The 18,783-nt window shown below is 38.0% G+C and overlaps 1 protein-coding gene across 3 annotated transcripts in view; it reads right to left on the minus strand.

Annotated features, from left to right (window-relative positions):
* LOC306854427 (dedicator of cytokinesis protein 10-like) overlaps positions 1-18,783 on the minus strand; it is a gene marked incomplete at its 5' end in the record, with an annotated part of 110,294 nt that overhangs the window by 62,883 nt on the left and 28,628 nt on the right. Inside the window, one exon of one of the 3 annotated variants that reach the window (XM_079392401.1) lies at positions 12,324-12,464. The exons of 1 other annotated variant lie outside the window; for it this stretch is intronic. In XM_079392401.1, the coding sequence (XP_079248527.1) occupies positions 12,324-12,464 (141 nt within the window). Of the gene's footprint in view, positions 1-7,373; positions 7,543-12,323; positions 12,465-18,783 lie in introns of those variants that run through there. One more of the 3 variants, XM_079392403.1, reaches the window with a different exon arrangement.

Genomic DNA, 18,783 nt, shown 5'->3' on the forward strand with positions numbered 1-18,783 from the left:
AAGATCAGCATAACACCGATCAAATGTTTACGTAACTTTTTTTTCTCGCTGTAGTATTGTTGTTGTGGAGATGCTGTGTGTTTCCAAATACGGTAAGGGGCGTAACATTTCCGTCTCATGCATGAGGTATTTGGCCAATCACAACACACTGGATAGCTGGCCAATCAGAGCACACCGGGTATTTCAGAACGATGAGCTTTGTAAAAATCGTCGCTTTTCAGAAAGGTGTTCATCCGCTGTCCGCTTAGAATAAATTTCTTCCCGACCGTTCCCGCTAAATTTAGATTCCGTTTCCAGAATCTCACATTTAAATTTCTGCTACTGAAAGAAAGAGAGATAGGCTAACAAATAAAAGTGTAGTCTGCACAAAATTGCATTTGTTATTTTATTCGTCTTGTCAAGAGTCTTGAATTTATTGACAGCAAAATGTTAAACGAACTTTGTTTAACATTTTGCTGCCAACACAGTTGGTAAAAAAGTGTCACAGAAAAATATTAAAATGTTATACAAAAATTATATTTCTTATTTTTATTCGTCTTGTCAGGATACAATTCATTTAACATTTACAACACAATAGTAAAAAGTGTCGCAGAGAAAAATAAATAAATAAATACAACATCTGTCATTTAAAATTATAGGCTAAGCAAAATATAAACAAAACCGAGTTGAACGTCCTTCAAGGACAGCGCATCCACATTGTGCTCCATCCTTATTCTGCTCTGTCACTCATCACAACCTGCCTTCTGTCTGAGGGACGTATATTCACCACTGCTACAGCCTGCTCTGAGGACCGTTATGCACATGCTGTGCACAGACCTCGCAAATAAAATACATGCAGCGCGTGCATAACAGTCCTGAGTGCAGGCTGTACCGGTGATCAATAAGAAAAAAGCACAGATATGTTGTTCTGAGAGGACCTCGGGAACGGGATATTGTTAGACTGCCTGCTCCGGTTCACATTACACCAGAGTTACCGACTGCTACCATGTTTTATTTGGGAATTCAAACCCGCGTCGCAAGAAATCTGGTCGGGTGCAGACCTCTACTTGCATCATCTTCGATGATGTTGAGTGTAAAATACAGATGAAAAATAAATTGGAGGGAGAGGTCTCAGGTCTCTGACTCTGAAGGCTGCTATACTTCACATAACCTCTGATGGTGAAGCTTTAAGTGGAATCAAACCCACTTCAGAATAAAGCTATAAGCATGGAAAGCATCCTTCACATCAGGTGGATTTCTCAGCCAAATATGAACCTGAGCAACAGTGTTTATGTTAAGATCCAATTCTACGACTGCTCCAGAGCAGATAAAACAGATAAATCTCTGTGCAAATAAACTCAACTGTAAGGTTTTGTATGCTTCTATAAAGGGTAATCATATTGTCTATTCAGAAAGTACACAGATGACAAAAACTGATTCTGGGATTTTCTGTCATGCTTTGTATCAGATCCTCTTCTGCTGTGTCATGTTGAACAGACAGGCATTTTCAGGTCACTCCAGAGATGTTTGATTGGGTTCAGGTCTGGTCTCTGACCGGGCCACTCAAACACACTCACAAAGTCGACCCTAAACTACTCTTGGTTTGCCTCTGTGTGCTTAGTGAACCTTCAGCCCAATCTGAGGTCATTATCTCTCTGAATCATGTTTTCATTAAGGATATTTCCTTCTACCCTGACCAGTTCCCCAGTCCCAGTCTCTGAAAACCACCATCCTTCCCCAGCAGAAAGCTATTGCTCAGATGATAAGCAGTGCTTGGGTTCCTCTAAACATGATGCTTGGAGTTGAGGTTCATCAAACCACAGAATCCTGCTTTCCTGGCTGCTCAGTTGGGCGGCTAGATCTAGAAAAATAAATCACTGTGCTATTGGAAAGCCTTAAAGGGATTGTTCACCCAGAAAAGGAACATTCTGTCATTAATTACTCACCCTCATGTCATTTCAAACCCTTTGGAAAACAAATTAAGATATCTTTGATGAAATCTGAGAGAACTACCACAGTCAAGGCACAGAAACATACTGTAGTAAGGACATCGGTAAAATAGTGACATCAGTGGTTCAACCGAAAGCTTCCAGAATACTTTTTTGTGTGTGGGGCTTTATTCAACAATTTCTTCTCTTCCATGTCAGTCTTCGCCGCGTGTACCATGACACACAAAAAGCATTATTGTAGCCGTATTCAACCACTCATGTCACATGGACTATTTTAATGATGTTCATACAATGACTACGTTTACAAATAATTTATTCAGCTCTTTTGAATGAATTTTTGCTCTCATATGCATCTTAAGTTATTTAATAGACACATAAAGATATCATGTCAATCAACTGAATTTGCCACAGGTAGACTCCAGTCAAAGTGTAGAAGAGCTGTGGCTCTTCTATTGTTTCACGATGCCAATCTTTCGTCTGGGACAGCCGAAAATCATCCAGTGTGTTTAGGGCTTTAGGTCTGGAGACACACTGTCCTGCAAAGTTTGTTTCCAACCTGCTTCAACGCACCTTTCTGTGATTTTTCAAAAGCAATCCTGAAGAGCTTGATTAGCTGGTTCAGGTGTGTTTAATTAGGGCTGGAGCTAAACAGTTGGTTTGCAGGAGCAGGATTGAAGACCCCTGGTCTATGCTCGTGACATGTATGCGGTTTGAGTCCAGGCCTTTTCTGGTGCCAATCCTGGACTCTTCTCCCCTGCTATTCCCTGTCACATCTCTACTGTCTCTTTCCACTGAATCAAAGAAAGACCAACAAATTCCAAACCTGTTCCTGGAGGATCACTGAAACGCCAACCCTAATTAAACACACCTGAACCAGCTAATTAAGATCTTCAGGATCACTAGAAACTTTGGCTGCATTTACACTGGCACAAAAGATCTTATTTTTGCTCACATCTGACACAGATTAGAATTTGTAGCACATGTGTAAACACACAAATCTGCCCGAGATCCGTTTTTTTGCATCTGATCTGGGCCACTTCCAAATGTGGATTTTAATTGGATACATATCCGGGATCTGGACATCCGACCTGCGTCTAAACTCACATATCCGATTCCCCTCAGAACTCTGAGCCCCGACAATGTGAGAGCAACAGGTTTGCCCATAAAGACAGCGTTTAAATACCGATGTGCTGTATGCGCTTGCATTTTATTGAGGCAGGAAATTTATATCTAAGAAATTGCACAATATTCAGGAGCTGGTTTTCAACCCTTGCCCCGTGACTTTTATAAATACAATAGCTTCGCTATTAAAAGCTACATAATGAATGTAAATGCGAATGAATGTAAACACAGATATAGGATACCAGTTGTGTCTAAAGTGAATGTAAACAGGCGGCCATAACATCAGATCTGTACATTAAGACTTGTAGTGCAAATGCAGCAAAAGGCAAGTCTGTTGGAGCTAAAATCTGCAGGATGTTGGCCCTCTTGGAGCAGGATTGGGCATTCTTGGTCTATAAAAATAGGAAACACCTGAAGAAAATTTCAAGTGTCATAGAAAAGGTTCTGAATACTTACATTAATGTGACATTTTAGTGCTTTCTTTAAAAACAAATCACAAGGATATCACAATTATGAGGGTATGAAGTGCAGAGTGATGTGGAAAAAACAAAAGAACATTTAAAGCAGTGGTTCCTGGAGCCCCCAACACTGCACATTTTGCACGTCACCTTAATCAAACACACATGATTCAACTCATCAGCTCGTTAAATGAGAATACAAGACCTGAAACTGGTTTGTGAGCCAAAGCAGACATTCAAAATGTGCCGTGACACTCAAATAAAGAGCTTTGAAAGGAAGCGTCTAATCTGATTTCACTTCTGGTCACTTGTAACCACTTCTTAACACCCACCTGTTTTGGTCAAGCTCAAAACCTGAAGCTATTCAACCCTGTTTCCAACATTATGGATAATCAGTTTTTTTCCTTTTCCTTTGTACTAAAAAATATATAAGATCATCAGACTCAGAATTGTAGCCATTTTAATCACAAACATAATGAAACACAAAGACTGATGACCAATGAGCCAGAATTACTATAAATAACCAATGGGCTCAATACGGCAGATGGAAACTCCAACTATTAGTTAAAACTACATTTTCAACAGTTGTACAAAATAAAACAAAAAAACATGTGCCCTCCAAATCTTTAATCAAGACATTAACATGCCACTTCTCTGATGTATGAGGGCTGGGCAATATAGCCAGACTAGTTCAGTCTGTCCTCTAAAGCGACCTGCCACTCACATTAATACAGAAATTACAACAAAGATCATCCAAACAATTCCTGATGGACAAAACCAAGTGCCCCTTATGTTGTATCATTGGTTGGTTAGTGTGAGTGATGAGCAGCATCTGAAACGGTTGGAGTGGAGTGGTACCGTAACTATACTCTAAAAAGCAGCGGGTTGAGACATAATGGTTCATAATCAGTAACCCAGTTTGGGAATGTGGACGTGAAAGACAGCATGCAAGTTCAAACGCAAACGCTTCTCTGTGTGCCGATAGTATGACACCAACCTGACAGGAATATGTGTGGCAAATAACAGAAAACTAATCGAAGCAGACGGAGAACTCTGACCCTGTCTCAGCTGATTAAAACTGGACCGGTGAGCAGGAAGATGAACTGAAAAAGCAGAAATGACACTTAAGACGAGCCTAACTGACTTCTGGATTTGTCTCTGTTCTTCATCGGGAATTGCACTTTTAAACATGTATTTTTTTATTAAGATCAAATAACAAAGACTGATGGCTTAAACAGAAACATATAAGTAACTAGTTAATATAAGCACAAAGAAGCTCTAAAAGAGGCCTTGGGATATGGTTATTTCTATTTCTTACATTTTTCTGATCACAACCTAATTTTCAGAAAATATCAACTTAATAAAAGTAGTTTTCTCATCATCTCTGATGTATAATAAACTAATTTTCAACATGACGAAATGCCATATACAGTGTTAAGTGTTAAAGTTTTGGTACCAGACTGTCACGCAGTCAGATAAGACGCTCTTTATAGCACATATGTGAAAGATGACCAACCACATCTGAGGAAGGTTAGCTCTCCTTAGTCTTCTCAGAGGCGATATTGTGCTTTGTTAGGACTAGGAGAGGTCCTCTCTGATGCTAACTCCCAGAAACATAAAGTAACCTCATGCATTTGAAATAAAATGATATTAAATGACTTGATTATGATTTTTACTTGTCATGTAGGATAGGATATATGACCAAAACAGACTCGTGATCATTACTGCTTTATTTGCTCACACTTTATTTTAAGGTCCAATTCTTGCTATTAACAAACCATTAACTTTGGCCTAAACAAACTCCTAATCTGCTGGTTATTAATAGTTAGTGCGGTAGTGGTTAAGTTTAGGTATTGGGCAGGATTACGGATGCAGAATATGTGCTTTATAAGCACTAAACAGCCAATGTGTTAATAATAAGCATGCTAAGAAGCAAACAGGTAATAGTTAGAATTGGTCCCTTAACTAAAGTGCTACCCTTTATTCATTCAGAAACAGAAGTACTTAATTATTTTATTAATTCAAGTTTTATTAGTTCATTGTTAGTTTACAGTTAGTGTTGCTGATGGATAATAGATTGGACATCACAAGAAAACAACTTTTGTAATGACGAGATGATGAGAAAATTAGGTTGTGATAATGAGCAAACAAATTTAGTTAAAAAAAAAGTTGTGATCACAAGAAAACGAAAAAAATGGTAACACTTAGGGACCAATTCTCACTAGTTGCTTATTAGCATGCTTATTATTAACATATTGGCTGTTTATTAGTGCTTATAAAGCACATATTCTGCATGAGCATATTCTACATCCATAATCCTACTCAATACCTAAACTTAACAACTACCTTACTATTAATAAACAGCTAAATACATTAATACATACAATACACTGACAACAGCTTCCCGTGTCGCAGATCTGAGGCTAATATCAGCACCGAATTAGCTTTAAACAGGAGAAATCCAACAGCATGCTGACACCACTGACAACGCAGTCTGACACATGTGCAATAACAGCACTGTAATCTCAAGATGTCCATGGACCTATCTGTGTGACATCTTGCATTTTGAATTATATAAAAAAACCTACATTTTTAAACCTGTCCTGTGAGTTAGTTTACACAAAATTTGTTATATACCTCTATAGAAGCGTTTGCGTTATATACCTCTATAGTAAGAAAAGTAAAAAATAATTTTAATATGTTTAGCCATCCAGTTGATATGGTAGAAATCAATAATTCCCTAATTAATAACTAACTAGCCTAAATATTTTGACAGCATTATAACAAAATGTTCAAATAAAAAAAATAAAATAAATAATATATATATAATTTTTTAAAAGTATACACCTTTTGCATTCCCAGGTCAGTTTTGACCCGGTAAAACGTGAGCTTCATATTTTTTTAATATGTTTTACCTAAAAACATATAATATCAGATCAGTAACTTCTCATTAATGAATCAATTTGCTAAAATGTCAAAGTTTTGAATGTTACCATGGTTCACTATGTTATACCTTTACCCTCTTTTTATCAATTAAAAAAACAAAAACAAATTGAGATTCTTTGAAATTTTTGATTTTACAAGAACTACAGATGTTTTTTTTCTTATGCAGTTTTTTTTTTTCTACATTCAGATAAATTTTATTTCAATATATCATTCTATGAAATTTATAAGAACATATAAACTGATAATTACCAGTATTATCTCCACTGGATGAGCTACATTTAATTAAACTGACACTTTATTTTTACAGTATATTTAGATTGTGACACTAATATCAGAGTGTATAATAACTGATAAATTAATTTAGCAAATTAGTCAGATTTGTGTGCAGACCTCAGGTTGAAAGTGGCTAGTGGTTGCTTAAGAACGATATCCACAAAAATAATCTCATAATCTCATCGTCATCAAGACAATATTATCCTATACAGTCAGGCTTTGGAGAACAAGAAACAGTCACTACTAGTAACACAACAGAGGAAAGTCTTTCTCCATGGCAACAAATATTATTGCCCATCAGCCAATGGCATATATGTTAAAGAAACAATCAACACAAAGCTCATCTATAATTCACCAATTATCCTCAGTTCAGCTCAAACACTGACTAAAAGAAGAACCAACAGCATTCACGTGTTTTATAAAAGAAATAAAGGGAACTGCCAGAGGACAGACATTTGTCAAACGCAAACAGAAAATAATTTGCAGTGAAATCAACAAACACATGTATCAAATCTAAACTGTACGAGAGCATCAGATGTTGAATTAAGGTAACAAACGTTCAATAACTTCAAAATGCAACAGACTGACGGGAGCGCAAACACAAAGCAGAGATGAAATATTACATTCAGAAAGATGAAATACATACACAGCTCACTCGATTGCAGTCCGACCGCACCCGTCTGCTTTTTATCTTCTTCCGAAACGTGATTTTACTCCTAAAACTCATAATTATGCACAGGTTCACACGCACGCGCTGATATGCAGAGGCCACGGACAGTTTGGCAAGAGAAGCAAAACTTTCCTGAGAGCAAGTGAAACCTGTCAGATGGAGCACGTGGTCGGGGGGGAAGTAGACCTGCACTGACATGTGACTTCAGCGGCAGAGACAGATGGAGAGCCACAATGACAGCCATAAAGACAGCTTTTCACAAATGAACCACATATATCAAAAGTGCATGGACACTCTTAAAAATAAAGGTGCATAAAAGGTCCTTCACAGCGATGCCACAGAAGAACCATGTTCGGTTCCACAAAGAACCATTCGGTCATCTCTTTCTTACCTTTTTATAATCTGAAGAACCTTCAGATGTTAAAGGTTCCTTATGAACCATTTAGACAAAACGATTCTTCTATGGGATCGTGAAGCACCTTTATTTTTAAGAGTGTAACACGTCAGCATTTTGGCTCACTTACACTCTCAGGGTTGTATTTTTATATATCAGAGAGTAGATGGAAGTAGCTACACCAGTCCCTTACAATCAGTGTAATGAAAGCTGTGTGTATCTTAGTGTGTAGAGTAGTGAGATGCTGATTCTGTATATTGGCTGGCCAATAGAGTGATGCAGGGATGATGTATTTTTGTAAGCCAAAACCCAGAAACAAGCTGCATTTTACCACTTCCAGTTCCCTCGTCCCAAAGTCAATGGGGTTTTGGTTAAATGCCTGACATAAGGTCAGTGGTGATCACAAGCTCAAGATATCTTCACAATTTATTCTCTGTCATAAAATACATCAGTAATGCCCCCTTGTGTTTTATAAAGCTTTTATTTGTCTTGAAAAAGCAGTTAAATGAGACTACAGAGGCTGTCAGACTTTAAACATCATCACATCGAACAGGTCAACTCATCTACTCACTAGCAAGCTTTAAAGGCTTTAAAAACTATTCTATTCTCAAACTTTCAGGGAAGATGTCTCTTATATAAAGACTGGAACAGTTGCTTAATAGTTTGGTTATAGTCTACGTTTATTTTTTTACTTCTGCCGATTGTTTTTAGGTTTTAAATTGTTAGAATTATAAAATTTTGTTGGCCACAGAGCTTTTTTTCTGCAATAACCCAATAAGACCAATGGAAAAGTCCTATTGGGTTTTTGTTGAGGGAACCACAGTGATGCTCACTAATGGGATGGCCTACAAAATTACATCATCACAGCTGCCGTCTATGAAAAAGCCAATATTTGGCCACTTTGAGATTATAGGGATCACGAAACAACCCTATCTGATTAACAGAAGTTGTCGACAGTTAATAAAATGTATTGACAGTGTTTCAATGTACACTGCACAAACATGTGGCAAACTTAGGTAATACCTGAAGTCATTTACCCTGAGAAGCTCAACAGGAAGTCCACCTTTTTTGTAAGATTTTGTGAAAAGTGCATGCAATTAAATTTAAAATACTGCACCAAATTTTGTCAACAAACTGTATATGCCAAGAAACTGAAGATGATAAATCGCGAAATTATTTTTTTAATATCTCCAATGGTTTTGCCATGGCATGGCAATACATTTATGGTGAGAAAAGAGAAACAGGCATTGTTTCATATCGTCTGCATCCACTGAGTGATGTTTGCACAGTGCGGCTGATCACATGCATGTAATTATTGTGTGTCACAACAGGCAACAAGATCAACACTGCAATATTAAAGTACTCTTCATACTGAAGTCCTCTGATTTCAGTTTCAATACCGTCCATAAGTGAGATGCAAGATGGTACTAGTTGTGCTTTTAGAGACTAGAGACTTGTCTTTTGTGACTGACCAATCAGAATCAAGCATTTCAGAGAGCCACGTAATAAAAATAATTAACACATACGCCATACATTATGAGGCTCTGAACTTTTCAGCAATTTTTTTAGGTTTACTTAGGGGAATCATATCTGCAGCTTAAGGCCTACTTAAGAGGTCAGTTCTTCCTTACAACATTGCTTTCATGCATGAGCAGTGCTTTAGTCGTCTTTATTTTATGCAGAGCTGATAGTCACAGTTTTAGCTGTCAGTGAAACACAGCAGACTTCACTTCCTTACTTTAATGGTAAAATTGCTACTTTTTTCATGTCAACCCATGCTTATTTAGACCAGGGATCCTCAAATCTGGCCCACGAGATCCAGGAGAGTTTAGCTCTAACTCTAATCAAACACACCTGAGCTGCTAATCAGTGTCTTCAGGATCATTGGAAAATCACAGGTAGGTGAGTTTGATCAGGGTTGGAGCTAAACTCTGCAGCACATTGGCCCTCCAGGGCAAGATTTGAGGAACCCTGCTGTAGACCATAACACCACTCTCACATGCTTTTTCTTCAGTGGGGCATGGCCGGAATACACACATAACTTTCGCTGTCTGTCATTACTCTGTCTACTCTCTCTGTCTGCATGTAAGCTGTGTTCACTTTTTTCCCACTTTGAACCATATTTGACATTATTTTGACTGTATTGGCTGTGTGCACTTACACACACTTATAGCTTACTGATAGGATCAACCAAGCAGCCAGACAGACACCACAATGGTTGGGTGCCCTACATGCGGCTGATGGTGGTCGATCATAGGGTATGTACGGAAGTAGAGTGATTTGTGGGGCCAGGGGAGATCGTATAATTCTAGCTACAGGAAATGGAAATTTGGCATTAAACAATACAAATTAACATGCTTTTCCCCAGCCCACATACTGCCTGGCCTCCACTGATACTGCAGCTATTTATATTGTTTACTCAAAATTTAAATAGCCTGGTTCAGTGTTGACTGTAAGTGGACATCAGAGCACTTCTGAAACCCTCCACCTCCCCCAGCTCCACCTGTCTAGATCCAATATGGCATTTATGTATGCTTTTCAAGAAACAACGGCATACAAACAAGCTTATAGTAGCATGGCTCTGCAGTAAGCATTATATAGGATATTAACATTGTCATATCAATTAACATGTTAAAGCTATATATAATTGCTGACCATAAATTCGCCAATTACTTAAAAGACATAACAGGGTTATTTGGAGATGTGATATTCCAGAAAGCCTGATTGATCAGTTATCAAAAATGCATGTCAAAATAATTCAGGAAAGTATGTTTTAGAAGTAATAGAAGCACTTGGGGGAAAATTGTAAGGAGACTTATTTCATTGACCTTCAGGTTAAGAGTCAACACTCATCACTTTAAGAGCTTAGCATGATGAAAAGATGACATATACATTTGATAAGATTTGAAAAATAAAGCTATATTTTAAACCTTTGCAGTGTCAAAGAAAACAATCAGTTATCTTGAATGTATATTTGCAGTTCTGTGGCTGAAACGCAAATCATTTTTTTTCTAAAGCCCCTCTTAGAAGAACAGAGTAAAAGGAGAAAAAAGCAAAACGAAATGAATGAAGGCATAAGTAACTCCAGATGCAGAGCTGGTTTCAGGCTTGTTTTTTCTTTTTCTGTTGACCTACATGGAAAATCACTGCAGCAGTTGACATGTATTCCTACTCATTAGACTGAGAATGAGCCATATCAACTTAAACATAGTAAATGAAACACAGCGTAAGTCACTTTCTTTGCCTCGCTCTCTCGTGACCCCAGATCTCAGATCTGTCTCTCGGTCCCAACAGAACATAAGCACAGCTGTTGCTCGGTTTTTCCCAAAGATCCCAGCATTTTTCCAGGAGTTTCAGTTCCCATGGGTGTGCCTGCGGCACTACTTCTTCCGCTCTCTGTCTGTCAGAAACAGGTCTGCATGCTGGATCAAACCCCACTCCAGCTCTTTTCTAAACCTCTCATGCACACACAAGACTAGATCTTCACTAGATGGACATATATGTGAAACGATATAATGTGGAATGCACTAGCATATTCTCGTTGTATGTTGCAAAACTGCCATTGTTTCCATTGTTAAACACCCCATCAATGAAAGACAAATCACATCAGATCACTGTTCTGCATTCTGCACTTAAGAGACACTTAGAGACAATATAACGTATCAGTCACCAGTCTGTTTACATAATAAAGCTAATTCCACTTTGGATCGTTAGGTTTGGCACAGGAACATCTGGACTGAGCTTTCTTAGATAATTGTGTTTCATTGAAAAAGTAGCTAACTTTATTCATGCTGTGCTTGTTACATGTTACATGCACTTACTATAGTAATAACAATAAATTATGCATAATTACATGCAACTAACCTTAACCCAAACCCTCATCCTAATCTTACCATATAGTAAGTACATGTAGTTAATTAATATTACTCAGTACTTAAAGGTGACAGAATGCATTGATACAGTATTTTAAATTGTTCTCTGATTTCTACATAGAAGGTATGTGGCTTAGGTAAGGGCAAAAATGATCCATAAACAGTTTTACATGTGCATTTACAACCCTGCAGCGGTGCTGCATAGGACATTAGGCCAATTCGACTGAAGCGACGACTTGAGTCGTGCAGCGGAATGGCACGGCACGGTACTTTCTGGCGGGCTTTGTGGCCATAGGCTCGTGCAGCGCTGCTGACAAGCCATTGGCTAGTTTTTATTTACTGCACGAGCCAATGGCCGTGCAGTCACACTGCCCGAAGTCTTCAGTCCTCGGAGAAAAAGGAGTTTTTCCTCATAGCGTCTAGCGACGCAGTACAAGTGAAGTATCGAAAGGGAACTACATACTAAATGTGAAACTAAATTCCATTAAATCAATGAGTGTTCTATGTCAGAGTTATAGTGAAATTTTGAGAGTGAAGAACTAAGCATGCAAATTCCATTCTGATTCCAAAATCTGCAGTTTTGAAATGTTTTAGAATTCTGGAAGTTTCCATTAATTGCTGCTTTTTATCAAAGTTTGGGAGGTAAGAAGCTCTGGTTACCATGATGATAACGGGTTCGCTGGTGACCATCCCCTCTTCCGGTGCACTGATTTCCAAGAGAAGTTGTTCCTGCTGGTGAGAAAAGATGTGTAAATGGTTTCTTCTCATTATGGAGTGTAGTAGACTGGTGGTACAGCCCATGCCTGAAGATCCCAAGCCAACATAGAGCTGCAGGGTATCCCAACCTGACGCTGAATCCTCTGAGGAACCACTTCTTAGAGTGAACGCTAGCTTATTTTAACTGGTTCACAGCTAGGACTAATTTGGGGTCATCAGAAGCGATAAAATGAGGTCTAAGATCAGAATTAGACTAAAGTAAAGTCTGAAGATCATGTTGATTAAGTCCAGTAAGTGTGTGCCCTCTCATCGTCTTCTCCTGCCATTCCGTCCCCTGCTGTATCTGTCTGCCTGGCCAGCCTCTGCAGATCCAGTGAGTGTCTTCCAAAACCACACACACACACACTCTCTCTTTCTGGAGAAGTGGAGAGCAGGAAACACTGACAACATTGTATCACACAGATCAGCTGCAGCTGTGCACAGCTGGACGCACCAGTCAGCACCCGCCCTCCACATCACCCGACCAGGAAAAAGAGCCAAAATCACGCTGGCAGTATACATACTCCCACAATCTGCTCCTGGACCCTCGCTCTCACATACTCCCATTTTTTACCCCTTGTTTTCTTCCACTCTATTCTCCGAGACTTGCGATTTCTGAGAAAGGTTTAGGTTTATCTCTAAGAGAGAGAACTAATAAAATCAAGTTGGGTTCTGTTTAGCAAATAGAGATGTGTAAATGTGTCTGATTAGGTTGGTATGAACTATTAAACAGCTACAGGCAATTGGATGAGCCTCAGATGGCAAGCTAACAGACCATCCCGTATTGAAAAGGCATTGACAGTTGCTTAGGGTTTTGGTTTTGCGTGACGCACTTTGAAACTTTTGCATTGACTGCACTATTGTTTGAACTAGTCCCTGCACACACTGGTCTATTATTGTGGTAAGTTTCAGGATCGGGCCCTAAACAGCGCTCTGGTTGTGGTTGGTTGCTTTGCATGCCTGTCACAAAGAATCTACCAGATTAAGTGGAGAATAATACTGAAATCTAGAGATTCTAGATTAGAAACACACTGCTCTGTATGTATCTAGTCCAGTCATGAATCTCTAGATATCACAGTTTGGTTCTGTGTTTGCTGTAATACCCCTGAAAGACTTGCAGCACGCTTTCAGAAACCTTCCACCTCCCCCAGCTCCACCTGAATAGATCTGCTATGGATAAGTGTGTCTTGTTTGTTCACAGCAGCATGTCTTGGCAGTAGCAAGTCACTGTATTTGCTCTTACTATTTTGAAAGGTGTCATGATTGAATAAGATTCTACACATATTCTAAATATTTGAGCGTTTGTAATGTTTTTTTTTTTACTTTCTCTGCATCTCACATTAATCACTAGCACTTTAAAAGAAGTAAACTTGTGTCCTGATCTCCGAGCAATACCAAGAATACCACTGAAAATAACAACTCCTCCCCAAGACCATTTGCTTCTCAAGTCTTTAAAAATAACTTAGTGAAGTAGACTCATTAAGGCTTATATCCTCATCTGGTTTGAGCCAGTTGACACACAGACAGCATCAAAACAGATAATTTGACAATTACTGTACCTAATTGAAAAGTTTCTGCAGCTGGAATGACATGAAGGTGACAACGTTTGAGTTTTTTTTTTTGATTGAAATATCCTTTTTACTATGTATTTGTGTGTATGTGCTTATTTAAGAGTGCTAGATCTTTCTGGCATGTTTGTTACTATGAATTTAGACAGTTTTGCACGCTATCTGTATAAACAACACTCTGCAAACCACACATATGAGACAACTGTGAAGCAAAATAACAGGTTATTTCACATGTTGGTCACTAAAAACAAAGCATTTGTGGACAGAACACATTTACACTTGTACTCGCAGCTGCATCAGCTGAGCACATGTTTACAATGTATTTAGCCGTTTAGTGTCTGAGAACTGCAAGAGAATGTGTGTGTGCGACACATGAGGTTACTTCTGCGTAAAACCTCAACACACAGGATATTACACACCTATCAAAACTTCTGAGAAACAGAAAGCAGGAGGCTATGTGTGTGTGTTTGTATGCTTTTGTCAAGGTCCTGCAAGTCATGTGACCAACATAAGCACTCTCCAGTGGTGGCTGCATGACAGACTAATGTTAATTGCACTGCTTTTGTGCCATCTAGTGTTTGTCCATCTACACCACAGGAATTTCCCTTTTTTCAGTAGTTACATAATTTATTTAGACTCAGAATCAGTAGGTAAGTCTTAATCAGTTTTAAATTAGGAAAGCATAAGTAAAACTAGCAATTGTTATTAATAATTGATTTCTGTCCATCTGACCTGCCTACAGGAGAACCTGTTTATATACCCGGCATATCATGCAATGGGGTACTTATTTGCAATGAGTCACTTGTCGGTGACAGAACTGTGCCCAGCGAACACGTTTAGACGTAAAATGTTCACATATTGCATATGTCCATGGATCCATCCAGTCTCCAAACCAATGAGAGTGAAGATCTGCTCATTGCAGAGCACTAAGCCACTAAGATCTACATATCACTAAGCTACGCCAACTAAGCCACCATGCACACAGATATCTGATTGACTAACACATTTTTGAAGAGGCTCAGAATAGGATGTGGGAAAGTCAGATCTCATGCCCTTTTGTCTCTTTACACATTTCACCAATAAATCATCTGGGACAAACATGAGTAGAAAAAAAAAGATTTGTGTTCCTGTCTAAATGCATCCAGTGTAAACAGCCTTTGTCACATCATCAATGGCTGCTCTTGCTTGTGTTTGCCGGAAATGGCTAGCTCTCACTGAAAATGAATGAAGTTTTGTTGCTGTGAATCGCTGTCATTGTGAGCCACTCTATAACTCTGAGGGACAGGGATAAAAATAAAGTTACATTCATGTCAGACAGTGGCAACAGAGAGCCAAAGAGAGACCTGCAGGTGGCAGTCTCAGTCTTACTTGAGCAAGAGAGGCTACTTTAAGCATTTTTTGTCTTTTTTTCTGCTTTGAGAAAAGGAAACTATTAATTCCTCCTTAGGGAGGCATTAATAGACCTCAGACATGAAGAAGTAGCGGAAGATAAGCATTGAGTTTCCTCTCCCTCTCTTGCTCACTTTCTCTTTCTTAAATCTATTTAGTTGTACTACATTTTAAAACAGTTTTTAAACATTTTTGATCTCAATGATTGGAGATAGATTAACTTTATTCCCACTGCCAGTGAATTCCAGCTTTTTTTCCCCACAGACATTTGGCACATACTGGGTCTTGGTACATGCACGGCAAAATCTTTGGTGGTAAATGTACACAGCTTGGTGTCTGGAGTCCAGTCTAAGGACAGTAACAAGTAACACTTAAGCAGTGTTGCAGTTAATTATTGTTCATAATTGACCAACAGTGATGACAACTACTGTCAACAAGCAGAATCACTGAAGGAAAGAGAAACACAAGAACAGAGGAAAAAGAAGATATTAAGCAGAAACACAGCAACTGCATTTGACTGGAGATGAAATAAGCCAAATAAAAGAAGACATTCAATCTCTCAAGATCTCAGCAGAAGATGATTTAGCAACTCCACAAACAGCATCACCAGCTTCACGCATTACCAATTTGCCTTTATTACTTTCATATATGTACAGAAGAGGTTTGGCTCCTGTTTTGTTTTAAGTCTCCATTATGGTGATTTGTTTCTGAACAAAAGATTTCATGCTGAAGTGCGTGCTGGGATGCAGCATATTCATTGCTCCCAGCATGCATTGCGACTTGAATTAATTATGCAGCTGAACTTTCTTACTATGTTCTCCTTTTATTTTTTTTGACTTTTTAATAGCATGATTTGTAATATTTAGAATTGACCAGGTTTTTTATTTTTTTTGTGCCAAGGTTTATATGATGAGTGTTGATGTCTAAGCATGTCTAAAGAGAAAGAGTTTGACTAAATGGATGTCATATCATGAACAGGCGAAACCAGGCTCTAAAGACTGTTGAAGGTAGCCGTGGCATGTCTAAATGGCTGACATTGGGGTGGGCTGAGAAGGCCCTAAAATATCACTGGTCATGGGAGGGGACAGCCTTATATTCTACACTATGGTTGGTCATCATCACCCAAGTCAGAATAAGATCTTCAATAAAGCAAGATACCTATGTAACATTCTTGGTTTAAGTCATAGCGAAGAAAGAGAAGTATGGCTTCAAAATCACGTAGGCTAGTGACGTCTGGGTTAGCTACATACATGATTATTCTAACATAGGATGCATTGGGATATTAACATTTATTAACATGCTGAATGCACTGCATATTACCATTGTTTAGTTGCATGCCCGATATTATTAGTTATTTGAGACAGTCGTATTGTTTTTAGATATTTCTTTTTAAGAAATACTGATGTTATAACAATGCAGCAGTGCTTTTTTCATCATATTTCAGCAGTAGGCATACTTCAATTAAAAATGTTTTCTTACTTTGTATGGCTTTGAAAACACGCCGCGATTTCAGGAATCACTTGATAATGTAGACGAAAATATAGCACTCTCTCTCGCTATAGCACTTAAAGTTCACTGGCATTTCCTTTTGTGCAGATGCAAGATGTAATGTTACATCTATGTTATGTATCGAAGTTATCTGATTAATATCATAGGATATGTCATAGCTTACTGGCTTTAGTTTACTGGCATAAAGTCACACAGTTTCACCCCAGGCAACTATTCCTTTTCAAGTTTCATGTTTCAAGTGTATTTATATCGCGCTTTTTACGATATTTGGATGTCATTTATATATTGTAGAAACTAAACATATTTAACTTATGGTAAATTTTTAGATGCTCCTTTTTTAATAACATTGCTGCATCATAATCATAATCTAACAGTGTTCTAATCATGTGTTAGTGTTTTCATAGGCATTCATGCCATATTTTTATTTTTAACATTCATTTTCATACTAGTCTTCAGATATTTTCATTATCTCCATTGCGGCCATGCCCCGCCCCCCGAGTACTCGATTACTCGTTTTTGAAACCTATCGATGATCTAAATAAGAAATTGCCAAAAATGCCCATCCCTAATGTCAACTAATTCAGATTAATTTGCAACCACGTTTACTAACTCTCAGAGTAGACTGCTAGGATAGGTTTAGGGTTAGTAGAATAAGTTGACATATACTTGCAAAGTTTATCATAGTCAGTATATGTTGTGGATACATCAAAATAAACTGTTAGAAGATATTAAGCAGACATTCTACTAATGACTGCTAGTTGCCATGTAGTTGCAAAGTTACTTACTGTTAGTAGAATCGAAAAATAAAGTGTTACCACCATATCTTAACCATGGTATTTGTACAACTGTGGTTATACAAATGGCAATCAATACACCAAAAAAAAACATGGTTAATTTAAATTTTGTTGTGGTCTGTGCTACTTGTGGGTTTCTGTATTTGTTTATTTTGTGAATTATAGCGCATTTCTTTATTTGTTTGTGTTGTATTTGCAGTGTGTTTTTGTATTTGCGAGTAGTGATGAAGATTGACATTTACATTTACATTTTTATGCATTTAGCAGACACTTTTATCCAAAGCGACTTACATTGCATTCAAGTTACAAGATGATAAAGATGTTTTCTTAATTTGCTGGTGCTCTTTCTATTTGCATGTGCTTTCTGAAGTTATAGCGTGTTGAACTCTCTTGGCCACCGTATATAAAGCACTTAAGTATATACCCATGGAATTTAGCAGAAAATTCCTTATATGCCTCTTTATGAGTACAATGATTGACTATAACTGAAAATATTTTGAGAGGGGAAATGGTGAGTTTTCTATAAGAATAAATCTCAATAAGAGCTTAGCTTTTACATCAATAAAGGTCAATTCATCTTGTCCTTTCATTTCCTATTAATGCTCAGTGAATGTACATACGCAATAGGGCTGTGTATTGGCAAGAATCTGGCAATATGATGCGTATCACGATACAGGTGTTGCGATACAATATATTGCGATACATTGCAATACAGCAAGCAAGGTGATATTTCTTATTTTAGGAATAGGATCCATTTTTTAGGAAAGCTGTCATTAAGAGAACACCACCATATGCAAACTTTAGCAATAAATAAAAATTGTTTAACCAGAACACACATTTGCAATAATCAGTCCGTGCAACATTCAACGTTATTGGACCACTTTTTGCGCAGTACGAGTAAAGGGGGAAAGATTAAAGTGCTTGCAGGATTCTTTAGTTAAATATATATATAAAATGTATTTTATAAAAATGCCATATATATTTTTAAACCCTGCTTTTATTACAGAAGTAGGACTCAAGACGGAGAGAGAGCGATGAATTGACATGTATTTTTTGACAATGAGCTGAGCAACAAGGAGTGAGACAGGCGAGTGTTGATCCTGG

Source organism: Barbus barbus (assembly GCF_936440315.1).
Source record: "Barbus barbus genome assembly, chromosome: 34".
NCBI lineage: Eukaryota > Metazoa > Chordata > Actinopteri > Cypriniformes > Cyprinidae > Barbus > Barbus barbus.